At 42.7% G+C, this 13,245-nt stretch overlaps 1 protein-coding gene across 1 annotated transcript in view; it reads right to left on the bottom strand.

Moving 5' to 3' along the window:
- Positions 1-13,010, bottom strand: part of pou2f3 (POU class 2 homeobox 3) — a 39,073-nt gene extending 26,063 nt beyond the window's left edge. Inside the window, exons 1-3 of the mRNA XM_033049666.1 lie at positions 12,875-13,010; positions 12,578-12,648; positions 898-932 (exon numbers count right to left, since the gene is read on the bottom strand). Of these exons, the coding sequence (XP_032905557.1) occupies positions 898-932; positions 12,578-12,644 (102 nt within the window). The 5' untranslated portion in view covers positions 12,645-12,648; positions 12,875-13,010. The remainder of the gene's footprint in view (positions 1-897; positions 933-12,577; positions 12,649-12,874) is intronic.
- Positions 13,011-13,245: the final 235 nt, after the last annotated feature.

Genomic DNA, 13,245 nt, shown 5'->3' with positions numbered 1-13,245 from the left:
CTGGTCCAGAGATACAGAAGTTCAGGTAGTCATTCTGCTGTAGGAGAGGGTGAGCAAGACTAAGGCAGTAAATGACACCATGAGATATGGGATTTAAAGATCAGCTAATGTTAGAACAGGAACTTAGATTATCAACTCCATTCAAACCACCTAATGGTAAAGTCTCACATGTCCAATGTTAACCTTAAACCCTACTTCAGTCTCAATGCAAAACTGCCTCAAAAGGTCAATGAAAAGTCATTAACCTGACATGTTAACGGTTCCCTCCTCTAAAATGCTGCCTGACATGCTGAGTATTACAGAATTTTCTTCTTTTAACTTAACTTTGCCAACAACCTTCTAACCTAACCCTGACAGAATCGAGCCCCGTCTATACCTCAAGCTTAATCATTGATCGTAATGACTAAACCAAACCAGTATTCCTAATCTAAAATTTGGGGGTGGCACAGGGGCACATCTGTAGAGTCGCTGCCTTACAATGTCAGAGACCCGGGTTGGATCCTGACTGGGGACTGTCTGCATGGAGTTTGTATGTTCTCCCTGTGACTGCGTGGGTTTTCTCCAAGTGCTCCGGTTTCTTCATACATTCTAAAGACGTGCAGGTTTGTAGATTCATTGGCCTCTGTAAAGTGTCCCTCGTGTGTAGGATAGAGCCAGTGTACGAGTGATCATTGGTCGGCATGGACTCGGTGGGCCAAAGGGCCTGTTTCCATGCTGTATCTCTAAACTAAACCAAGTTGAAATCTAGACCCAAATCTAACATTCCCTTTGTGGTAAATAGTTGTGGCCGTTATATTGGTGCTTGTGCCTTAAAATTATTAATGAGGAAAGTATGATTTATCAATGAGTTGGAATAAAGAAATTTCAACATGAAGAATTTGACTGAGTAACACTCACCTGCCGAGTATAGCCAAGGCCATTCTGTTCAATACCTGACATAAAAAATAAAGTATGAATATTCAGAACAGTTCCATTTACTGAAGCAGTGAGAATTACAAACTCATGGTCTGTGGCACTAGAGGGAGCTTCATCATCTTACAGCTTGATTATTATTAATAGAGGCCTTTTGGGTGGCCAGATTCGACCTATTCTCGGTACTTGGATAATAAATGATTATTTTTCCCCTTATTCATTCTTTAGTGACAATTATGAGTGAGGCCAACATTTATTTTCTGTCTGTAACTGCTCTGGAGTTGGACAATCCTTGTGTAATCCTTCTGGCATAGGCATCCCCACAATGTTTTTGTGTCGGCAGTTCCAGGATTTAGATGCTGTGGCAACAGAGGTTCGTCCCAAATAGCTAACCTTCCACTTTCTCAGGATCCCAAAGGTGTGCGGGTTTCTAGGTTAATGGGCCTCTGTAAATTACCCCAAGTGTGCAGAGAGTGGATGCGAAAGTGGAACGACATAGAACTAGTGGCGTGGACTCAGTAGGCCAGAGGGCCTGTTTACATGCGGTATCTCTGAAACAAAAGCACTAAAGTGGGATGAAAGAGTAAAGAAGAGCAGGGGAAGGCAGCAAAATAGACCCCTCCGAGGTACATGGGATGCGAGCTTGCTCCCTAAAAGCTGCAGTAAGTCACATTGCCCTGTGCAGTTTGGGATGTTTTCAGTTGCACTTTTTAGCACCCGTTGCTGCAAGGAACAGGCATGGGCAAGGAATGAGTCCATGTCTAACAGGGCAGCCTGGCACAGGTGCAGTGCACAGGAGGCACAAGTGATCCAGGGATGGGGATTTAGTGCTGGATGAAGGGAACAACTTTTGTTATGTTTCCATGTTATTTAATTCTCCACAAACACTGTAGTTCTGTTGGGCATCTAATTTGAATTTCAAATGAGCTCCCCTTTGCTCATACATGGGCAGCCTCCTCTCCTCCAGTATGTAAATCCTTCCTTCTCACGAGGCTCCAGTATGAAAATTAGTTTGAAATATGCAAATTGCTGAGAGCCTATTACTATGGCAACTTCTCCATGCTTCAGAGTGAGTGGTGATGCAAGTCAAATGATTATGGACAAGATAGAAACATAGAAAATAGGTGCAGGCGTAGGCCATTCGGCCCTACCTCCAACCAGCACCTCCACTCAATATGATCATGGTTGATAATCCAGAATCAGATTTGGAAACTGAAGTATGAGGGGGTGCTCATCAGAGGAATTTTTTTTCTACTTATATTTATGAATAAAGTTAAAAAATAACAAACTCTTGGAGAGTTCTAGCTCTTGAATAGGACACCAGTGGATCTGACCTTAAGGTGATCAAGCACCAGCCAAATGCATGACAGGATAGTTGAACCTACACTTACTCAAAAAAAGTCAAATGGAGATTAAAAGTCTCATTTTGCCCATGCTAAATGCAGCTTCCCTGCTAAATTGACCGAGATTATATCTGAGAGCATGTTTTTCACATCTACTTTCAGAGAAGAGAGGAACCGAGCCAGTCCAACTGAAAATATGCAAATAATGAACTGCTCAGCAAAAACAATGTATTTAGGATCCGGCTCCTGGGCCCTTGCTCAAACGGTAAAAACTCCAGCAGCCACGCCTGATTTACAATGCCCTAGGCATCGAGCAAGCACAAGAACTGGATGATCTCAAGCCAAAACTGCCTTTTCCTCTTACCTTTCAGGCGTCCTGGTTGGGATAATTGAACGCACTCTAGTAAAGTATGAATAAGACAGAGTTGTCTCCATCATCAGAATCCTGCTCCCCATTTCGAAGATTCATCATAAGGAAGAAAGGAATGTGTGACGTTTCGGGTTGAGACCCTTATTCAGAGACTCGACCCGAAACATCACCCATTCCTTCTCTCCAGAGGTGCTGCCTGTCCCGATGAGTTACTCCAGCATTTTGTGTCTATCTTCAATTTAAAGCAGTTCTTTCCTACACAATAAGACATGAGAGCAGATAATGGAGCATTTAATGGGAGGGTCTGTAAACATTCCCATCTTCAACCTGCAGTCTAGCTTACAAGAGCACAACTTGGAAAATATTTGGGCTTGGCCCGATAATTGCAAGTACCATTCTTTTTACACAAGTAATGACCACAGCTAGGAAGAGAAAATCTAACCATGTCCCTCTCACATTCAGCCCCTTTAACAGTCTTGAATCCTTCACCATCAATATTCCAGGAATTCCCTTCTTTAGAAATACAACATATAAACAGTCCCTTTGACCCACTGTGTCTGCGCCAACCAACGATCACCCCGTACAATAGTTCTATCCTACACACTAGGGACAATTTACAGAAGCCAATTAACGTACAAACCTGTACGTCGTTGGAATGGACTCTTATTCAATAAACCAGCCATATAAAGACATGTGGCTACATGGCCAGACCTCTCTCAGAGAAGGTCCCACCTTCTGATTCCTCACTATCTGTCCGTCATCTACAGTATAAGTAAGTAAGTTTATTGGCCAAGTATTCACATACAAGGAATTTGCCTTGGTGCTCCACCCACAAGTAACAACATGACATACAGTGATAGTTACGAATGACTCAGAAAATACTAAACATTAATAATAATAAAACATTAATGAGAAAACACCATTGATCAAGCATGTGAACCAACAAAATACCAGATCAAAGGGAGGCTACAGATTTTTGGCTGTTGAGTAGAGCAACTACCCGTGGATAAAAACTGTTTTATAAAGGCAGATTTATAGTTATGATGGAATTTCCCCACTTACATGGATTAATGTCACTCAAACACTCTGGTGGCTAAATACAATAAAGGAAGTAACAACCTCATTCATTGACATTCTATCCATATCTGCTCTCGATATTCACTCCTCCACCATCAGCACATCATGCCTCGGAGTGGCGGCGCCTAACGGCAGCGGCTCAACTGCAGTCCGTCTGTCTTTTTAACATTTTTCTCCCGTTAGATGTATGTTTTTGGTTCTAACTTTTATTATTTTTTAGCTGTGTATATGTGGGGGGGGGGGAAACAGTTTAAGCTCTTCCCTGTACGGGGACCCGACTTTTTCCCTGTCGGGTCTCCAGTGTCGTTGGGCATAACGTTGTGGAGCCGGCGGCGGCCTCCAACTGGAACCAACCTGAGGGCTCCAGTCGCGGAGCCTGCGGACTCGCCATTGCAGAGCTGGCCGACTTCGGAGCGGGGATAGCTGTGGTGGCATGTGGCTGCAACCCGACTTCGGAGCTTCGGAGGCTTCGGCCGCAGGCCCGGTGGACAGGAACATCGGGAGCTCGCAGATCCCTGGTGGGAGACCGCTTAACGGATCTCCCGCAACGGCAACTTCTCCCGCCGGAATCGTGGGGTTTAAATGACTCAGAGCGGGGCCTAACATTGCCCCGCGCGGCTTAAACGGCCGCGGGACTTACCATCGCCCGCCGGGGGCTTTAACATCATGAGCCCCAGTCGCCTCGACGCTGCAGTTGGACTGCTGGACCATGGGAGAAGAACAAAGGGAAGAGATAAGACTTTTAACTTCCATCACAGTGAGGAGGTGTTGGAGATTCACTGTGATGGATGTTTATGTAAATTGTGTTAAGTGTGTGTCCCGTTTGTTTTTTTTGTAATATGACTGTAGGAATGAAATTTCGTTCAAACCTTGTCTGTTTGAATGACAATAAAAGGCTTTCTATTCTATTTTATTCTATGTCTACACTGTGCAATATCTGCAACTTTCAACAGGAACTGTTCATAGTACTTGTAAACATTGGACCAAGGATAAGGACAGCAGATGGATGGGAACAGCATCATTTCCAATGATGTCATCAGTGACACATGATCCTATTTGGAAATTTATGATCTAGACTTTAATGTTACAGAATCAAAATCCTCATCGATAACACCGAGTGTTTACCCCAAGTGGACCAGAGATCTTCAAGAAGGCAGATCATAGCGACCGCACAGATTTGGGAATGGACAATAAATGCTGCCGTTGCAAGGAATACCTAACACCATGCGAGTGAATCAATAAATATTAAAAATGGGATCACAGGATAACATACTGGTTAAGTTAGTAAAGTAGCATTGAACACTTCAGCTTTAACTGATCAGGCACATGAAGTCAAATTCTAGCACAGAAGCTGAGAAAATCAAATTCAGCAAATTAAAATAAATCTTAACAATGTGGTGGCAGAGATAACTGGCCTTGATTATGGCAATGCAAAAAATTGTGGGAATTTTACAACTCTGATCTATTTTGCTGATCCATGTAAATCATCTTTCCTTATTTGGACTGGTAATCATTCCTCACCTACAGCAGAGTGTTTGAAACTTATTTGTATGCTGAAATTAACTACCTAATCACACAGCAGCCTCAAACCATCACTAAAGAACGATACATTAACTCAATTAATCCAACATCAATCAAGGCACAAGAAATGGATGTTACAAGGCAAACCCAGACCACAGGGAGACATTTATTCGATAGTATGTCATGGATTCATACCTTTTCACACATCTCTCCTTCACCATTGTAGGGGACACCCCATTCCACTGGGAGGACAAATATTCAGACTGACAGCAGTAGCATATGCACCCAAAATGGAGTGGTTCCAAGCTTGCTTAACTAGGATTCCTCAACTCACTTCCTACCTTCTCTTCCATGTTGATTACTTGAAACAGAGCACAAAGGACACATTGGTGGGGTCTTCAACATTAAATCATCAAGGGTGGTTCAGTAGCACAAGCACTGACTAACTTGGCTAAATCCTTCAGGGCACAGTTGCCAGACTGAATCTCCATCTGGTGGTAAGCAAAACAATACAAAAATGCAACCTTTTCCTGCTGTAGATAGATGCAGGTTGCAAACTTCCTTACTGAATGCTTCACCCAGTTTCATTGCCTCCAGACTGGTTTTGTGATTGTGGCAGTCTTTTATTAATGCAGCCAAAAGAGCTTGTCATAGAGTCATACAGTGTGGAAACAGGCCCTTCGGTCAAAGCCGACCAACATGTCCCATCTACACTTGTCCCACCAGCCTGTGTTTGGCCCACATAACCCTCTAAACCTCTCCTATCCATATATCCGTCAAAATGTTTATTTTCTGTCAAAGTTTGAGTTTTCTGCAGGAAGACTTTCAAAGGTGCATTCCAACTATCTTCAAATTGCACATAGTACAGGTACCATCATCAGTCAAGACACTTAATACCATCAAAACTAAGCACTCCACGTTTGGAACTCAGATAATATCCTTCGATATTGAACTACTAAATAATCCATCTTCTGTGTGCACTGTTCATAAGAGGCAATTTATAGTGGCATCCAGCATAGAAACAGTGCATTTGACCCATCCTATCCACAGTGACCAGTGGGCACCCACCTGTACCAATGCTACCTTTGGGCAATCATTCCTTAACCTTTGCCAAGGCAATTCAAGTGCTCATCTTCACACTTCTTAAATACAAGGTTTCTTTGATATCATTGTCCCAGTCTTTACATTACATAAAGGATGGGCAACAGGCATAAGGGAATCCTAGCACCCCAAAATGCAAGTTCCACACCTCCCCCTAACTTGGAAATGCTTCACAGTTGCTCCATCTTCAAATTCCTCAACTCCCTTGGGGATGGTAGAAATACTGTAACTTCAAACATCTTCACCTCAGAGCTACATGAGTCAAGGTGACAGCACACCAGACGTTTCTAGGGTAATGGGGGCGGGCGATAAACGTTGCCTTAACCAATAACGCCTACGTGCTGCGATTGAGCAAATAATAAAATCTGGGTCACAGGGATGAGTCACACAGGTTTTAACCAGATTTAACTGAAATTGTTAACAATATGGAATCCATTTGAAAGCATTGATGCTACTCAGCAATGACTAATACAGTATTGCAAAGATCACTATCTCTGATAGTTCACCAAGAAACTTTACTTTGTAATAGATCACGCTCCCCTAATAGAACAGAAAATGTTGGAATGTCTTTGACTCGGTTGCCTTCTCCACATATGCTGCCTGACTTTCTGACTGTTTCCAGTATTTTGGGGGCATTATTTCAGTTTTCCACACCTGCAGTATTTTGATTTGCCATCACTTTTTACTGGGCAGTTAATTTATTCACCAATTATGGCCAGCTGGCAGTTTCTTTTGCCGTCAACAGGTTTTCAAATACTGCTGGAAATCTTCTCCTACCAATGCATCCTTGCTGTCTGACCAGAAAAGAATCAGCATATATATCCCTCAGCATTCATTGCACCATTGCCAGGATTACCATTTGAATTTTGCTCAACACTAACAGCAACAATTATGCCTTTGTTCAGTTCCATATTTAGGCTGCAGTTCTAGCACTGTAGACAATTCTATATCTATTGTAGACAAAGAGATTGATTATTACACAGTTTAAGAATAAGGGGTAAGCCATTTAGAACGGAGACGAGGAAACACATTTTCTCACAGAGAGTGGCGAGTCTGTGGAATTCTCTGCCTCAGAGGGCGGTGGAGGCAGGTTCCCTGGATGCTTTCAAGAGAGCGCTAGATAGGGATCTTAAAAATAGCGGATATGGGGAGAAGGCAGGAACGGGGTACTGATTGGGGATGATCAGCCATGATCACATTGAATGGCGGTGCTGGCTCGAAGGGCCGAATGGCCTGCTCCTGCACCTATTGTCTATTACGGTTATTCAATGATGCAGTGGAGTGGGGTCACCGACTATGGGTCAGTAACACTGAATGACCTACTTCTGTACTGCAATTTCTAAGAAAATTGCATTGCCATTGACAATCTCCCCCCTACTCTCTCAGTTTCAGGGTGGCATGGTAGCATAGCGGTAGAGACCAGGGTTCAATCCTGACTACGGGTGCTGTTCGTATGAGGTTTGTACACTCTCCCAATGACAGCATGGGTTTTCTCCAGGAGCTCCAGTTTCCTCCCACACTCCATAGACGTACAGGCTTGTAGGCTTCGGACGAAAATCATAAATCGTCCCTAGTGTGTAGGATAGTGTACTGGGATTGCTGGACAATGCAGACTCGGTGGGCCGAAATCCTGTATCCACAGTGTATCTCTAAAAAAACTTGTTTTAAAGTTAAGATGCCGCATTCCTCCAGCAGCTCATTTATTGCTCGAGATCCAAGCATTGCAGTTTTGTGTCTGCACCACCACTGTATTGGGCAACAAACAAACACTAAAAGATGAGCTTGTAATTTCTCATCTGGAGATACCCATGGATAAGTCCGTAGGCTAGATTCAGAATGTTGCCAGCAATGAAGGCTTAGTTATCACTGAGCAACTTCCCTCCCACTGGAAACAACACGATTAAGGAATGACAAGTCTTCAATTTTATGATGGATTCCAAAAAGCGTAGTTAGAACTGTAAGGGGCTGCAGATGTTGGTTTACAAAAGAATGACACAGAGTGCTCGAGTAACTTGGCAGGTCAGGCAGCATCCCTGGAGAACATAGACTAAAGAAGGATCTAAAGGAGGATCCTGACCCAGAACATCCTCTATCCATGTTGTTCAGGGATGCTGTCTGGCTCACTTACTTACTCCAGCACTTTGGGCCTTGTCTTTTTTTTTTTTTTTTTTGAAAGGTAAATATTTAACTTGTCTAACATTCCACGGTATTTCATGGCAGCTTTATTTTATAAATGTGACAGCCATCTTGCACTGAGACAGTCAATGCCAGTAGGTAGCAATAAAGGTACCACGCCGTGCTTGGTAAAGAGGGCGACATGGATAGAATTCCAGGTCTCGATTTTCATCATTTGTACAATTATGAAAAATACTCAAGTGACCATTGGAAAGGGTCAGATTGCACTGACTATGAAGACACGAGAGGCAGCAATCAAGAGCAACAGATAATCTACTGATGGAACCTGAACAGCATCTGTGGGCAGAAAGGAACGATCAACATTTCAGGTTGGAACCCTGCATTAGTACAGAGAGGGAAGGAGAGCCAGTATAAATAGAAGAAGTGGTGAGAGGCAATAGTGGACTGAGAAGATGTTAAGGATAGGCAAGTAGAGTGGGGTAAGGGGGATGGGGGTGGGTGGGGAGAAAATGAGGTGGCATTGGAGGACAGAGGCAGGTGGATGATGGATGGCGGTAGGTGGAAGGAAAATATGTCAGATGGAGTCAGGTGAACTGGCTGGTGTACTTCAAGGCCTTCCCACTGTCCATTTGGCAATAGCAAGCACCCTATGTGCCTTCAGTTCTTGCATTGTGTATACGAGGCTCTATAACCCACCAAAAACTGCAAATCCCCAATCTCAACCCAACAGTGCATTTTGTGAGGGTATCAGATTGAGGTGCTTTTATTTATTTATTTTATTATTTATTTCGAACAGAATAAAAGAATAAAAAGCAAATGTGAAACAGCATACAAAAACCAAGCTTGAAATCATGATCAGCATGGATCGTGTTACTGTTGAGAGAAACTCTTCTATCTTACAGAGGGAATGTAGAATAGGCGATCGGTAAAAATGAAGAAAGATTTTTTTTTTTTTTTAAAGTGTGGGACTGGAATGCGCTGCTTGAGCTAGTAGTGGAGATAGATTCAAAAAGGACTTGAATAAGTAATGAAATGAAAGAATTTGCAGGTGTTGGGGTTATGCATAGTGGGATTTTTCATGCAGACCATGTGGATTCATGTCCTCCTCTTCTGTGACAATAGAGTGGTTCCGCAGCCTTCTGCCACCAAGTCTGATCCCTAATTACCAAGATGAATGGCCATAATGTGCCACATATCCAAGAGGAAAAAAATGGACAAAAATAAAAGAGAAACTCGGTCGCTATCAGTCACTGACAGATGAAGCCGATAAATAGAGTCATGGAATTATACAGCACAGAAACAGACACTTTGGCCCAACTCGTCCATGCTAACCAAGGTGTCTATCTGAGCTCGTCCAATTTACCCGATTTTGGCCCATATCCCTTTGTATCACAGTGCAACAATACTATCAAACACTTTATTTCACATTGTTGCTAAAAAGCACTGGTAAGTGGGGAAAACAAACACAATAACAGGAACTATAATCAGACAATATTACAACCACAGCTTCTGCTGAAGTGCAGCTGGGCAAGGGAGTGGCCAACACGCTAGTCTCCTGTAGGAATTTTACATTCTCTTTCTAAACCCTTAAAATGCTAGCACATACTGTACCTCAGTCTGTATAACACTTACAGCAGATACTTAGAAGTGAAGGTGCAGCATTTGCTACAGAAGTTATTGAATACTTGGAAGTACAAAGGAACCAAGAGGGATTACCAGGGGTCACCAGCAACCAATTAAAGAAAGAGCTAAACTTTCAGCTATCTCAGTCACATCATTTTGAAAACTGAAGTATCTTTGAAAATAAATGTTTGAGCAATTCTAAGCACGGAAGAAATTTCCACAATCTTTTAAACTGGTTTAAATGTAAATAAATCATGCTAGAGTTTTAGGCCCGCCAATAACCAAATTAGAGCTGATCAAGGATCATCAGTCACAGCACTGCAGTTCTTCAAAGTGGCTCTTCAAACTAAACCGGTTCTTTTGGGTGCATGGCCACAAATAGGCAGATTACACATCGTCAGATTCTTAATTTATCTTTCAAGAAAATGACCCAATTCGTAAAAAAAGAAATAAAAGAAATACTGCAGATACTGAAAATTTGAAATAAAAACACAAAATACTGGTAATACATAGCAGGTAGTGGATTTGTGGCTAAAGGGATCAAGGGGTATGGAGAGAAGGCAAGTACAGGATACCGAGTTGGATGATCAGCCGTGATCATATTGAATGGCGGTGCAGGCTCAAAGGGCCGAATGGCCTACTCCTGCACTATTTTCTATGTTTCTAAAGTTGTCCAGCTTTGAAAACAGGTGCTTTGGTCCACCATGTTTATGCTGACCATAATGCTTATCTATACTGTTCCCACTTACCTGCATTAATTCCATATCTCTATGCCTTGCGCAATTAAGTACTTCTCCAGATGCCTCTTAAATGCTATTATTGTTCCTGCCTCCACTACCTCCTCTGGCAGCTCAATTCCAGAGAGATACCAACTACTTTGTAGGGGGAAAAAAATGCCTTTGGTTTCCTTTTAACCCTCCTCTCTCTTACCTTAAACGTATGCCCTCTAATTTTAAACTCCCTAACATTGGAAACAGATTCTGGCTATCAATACGTCATTATTTCAGAAATCTCTGTCACGCAACTCGCAGTCTCTTGTGCTCCAGGGAAAATTGACCCAGACTATCCAATTTCTTTTTACAACTCAATCCCTCCAATCCAGGCACCATTCTTGTGAAACCTTTCTGCGCCCTCTTTGGCTTAATCACATCCTTCATGTAGCCTGGTAAATGGAACCATGCACAACACTAGAAGTGCAGCCTAACCAACGTTTGTACAACTGTAACATGACATCTCAACTCTTGTACTCAATGCCTTGACCGATGAAGGCAAGCATCCTAATTGCCTTTTTCACCACCTGTGTTGTCCCATTCAAGGAGCTATGCACTTGCACCCCAAAGTTTCTCTTTTTGACAACACTCCCCATCACTCCACAGATGCACCACGTCAAAGCAGATTTTACATTAGGTATTGGTAAATGAGTTTTCACAGAAATCTGACAAAAATATAATAACATGTCAATTTGGATGCAGTTTATGCTCGAATCTCTAATTGTGCCCAAGACAGAAATATTATTTATTAAACAGCAAGTTCAGAAGTCCAGTGTGAGAGCTGACATTGTACTTTACCCCTCAGGAACCTTGGCAAAGAATGAACAATGTTCCAACAAGAAATGAATCCCCCACACTGCATTTCATCATCTCTGGAAATCCAAAATAGTTTAGTTTATTGTCACATGTACCGAGGTACAGTGAAAAGCTCTTGTTGCATGTTAACCAGTCAATGTGAATAAATTATTGCAATTATGACTTTTTTTTTTTAAAGCACACAAAAATGCTCAAAGCTCACAGCAGATCAAGCAACAGCCCTGGGAAGAGAAATAGAGTAGATGTTTCTGGTCAAGGACCCTTCAATTGGGGCAGAGAGTTCTGTTGAAGATTAGGGTCCAATCATGGACATCTCAAACCAGCACCAGTAGAGAGAGGTTGGAATCAACCCTTCAGTGGTTGGGATCTTTGCCAACATCAAAATTCCAGGAAAATCCTGGATTAGGGTGAAAACAGTTTAGGACTGCTCCTGAAATCCAGACCTGGATCTGAGTGAGGCAGCACCACGTTGTGTACTGGGGCGGGAACGAACAAGGAGAGAACAAGGGAGCTGTCACTTTCTGCCATTCACTCTGCAATCGCCTGCAGGGGTGAAATTAGTGCAAATATTGACAATCCCATTTTCTCAGCTCTCAGACTCCAGCCCCTCTGATTATGCAGGATCAACAGCTGGAATTAAATCTCTTTATAAAAAAAAAAGGAACAGGTAACCCAGGAAGCCGTTTAAATCAGTTGAATATCGCATTATCTGCCAAAATAATTGCAGAACATCCTAGTCCCATCCACAGGTTAACGGCGATGGAGTTATCTCATCTTTAGCACTTTCTGCTAAAATAACTTTCTGCTGAAGAAATTCAGATTCCAGCAATATCCGCGATATTGTCTAATAAAATAACCGAGAGCATCTTATTAAACGTCCCGCTTTGAGGTTGAGAGCGACCGCTTACCTGCTTGGTCCCGGGATTGTGAAACACCAGTTCGGACATCCGATGATTTATCTGTCCCGACACTCATCTTACTGCAAGCAAAGGAAACAACTGACTTTTAATTTTTTTTAAAAACGCGCGTCTCAAAAACAAAACTAAAAGCCTACCGGTAAAAAAATCAACCGAATTGAATGGGCAACATCATCACATCGTCAACGGTTCTTGCGCCCTCTTTCCCGATCGCTCTCAATACCCGGCGCAAACTTATTCCAGGTGTGGAGACAGCGTGGGACGAGTGAACTATTTGGAAATTATTACCTGACAGACCTGTTACGCTCGGCCACTGCTCCACGGCACAGGCAGCAGGCGAGAGGCACTTGGTTCTGTGTAATTTGGGCAAATTTGACTCGAACACTGCAGGTGGGTCACGGTGCCTTTCGACAGAGGAACTCGCTGTGAGTTTAGGTGCAAGACAAAGAGATATTTGCATATCATCACAGGCAGTGCATCAAGACCAACCCATACACCCTCATTTGTTTAACTCAACAAGTACCAGTTCTGAATAAACAGAGATTATTGTTTAACTTTACAACTCAGAGTTGCGTGAAATTGCTGCAATGTGTTTGATGTGGATTATATTCCAACTACCACTCCCACTTGCTGGGCGCGTTGAATTATTCCGCTTCAAG

The sequence above is a fragment of the Amblyraja radiata genome, chromosome 33, assembly GCF_010909765.2.
Source record: "Amblyraja radiata isolate CabotCenter1 chromosome 33, sAmbRad1.1.pri, whole genome shotgun sequence".
Classification (NCBI taxonomy): domain Eukaryota; kingdom Metazoa; phylum Chordata; class Chondrichthyes; order Rajiformes; family Rajidae; genus Amblyraja; species Amblyraja radiata.
Note: the sequence above shows the minus strand (reverse complement) of the source record. Positions and strands in the feature narration are given on the sequence as shown.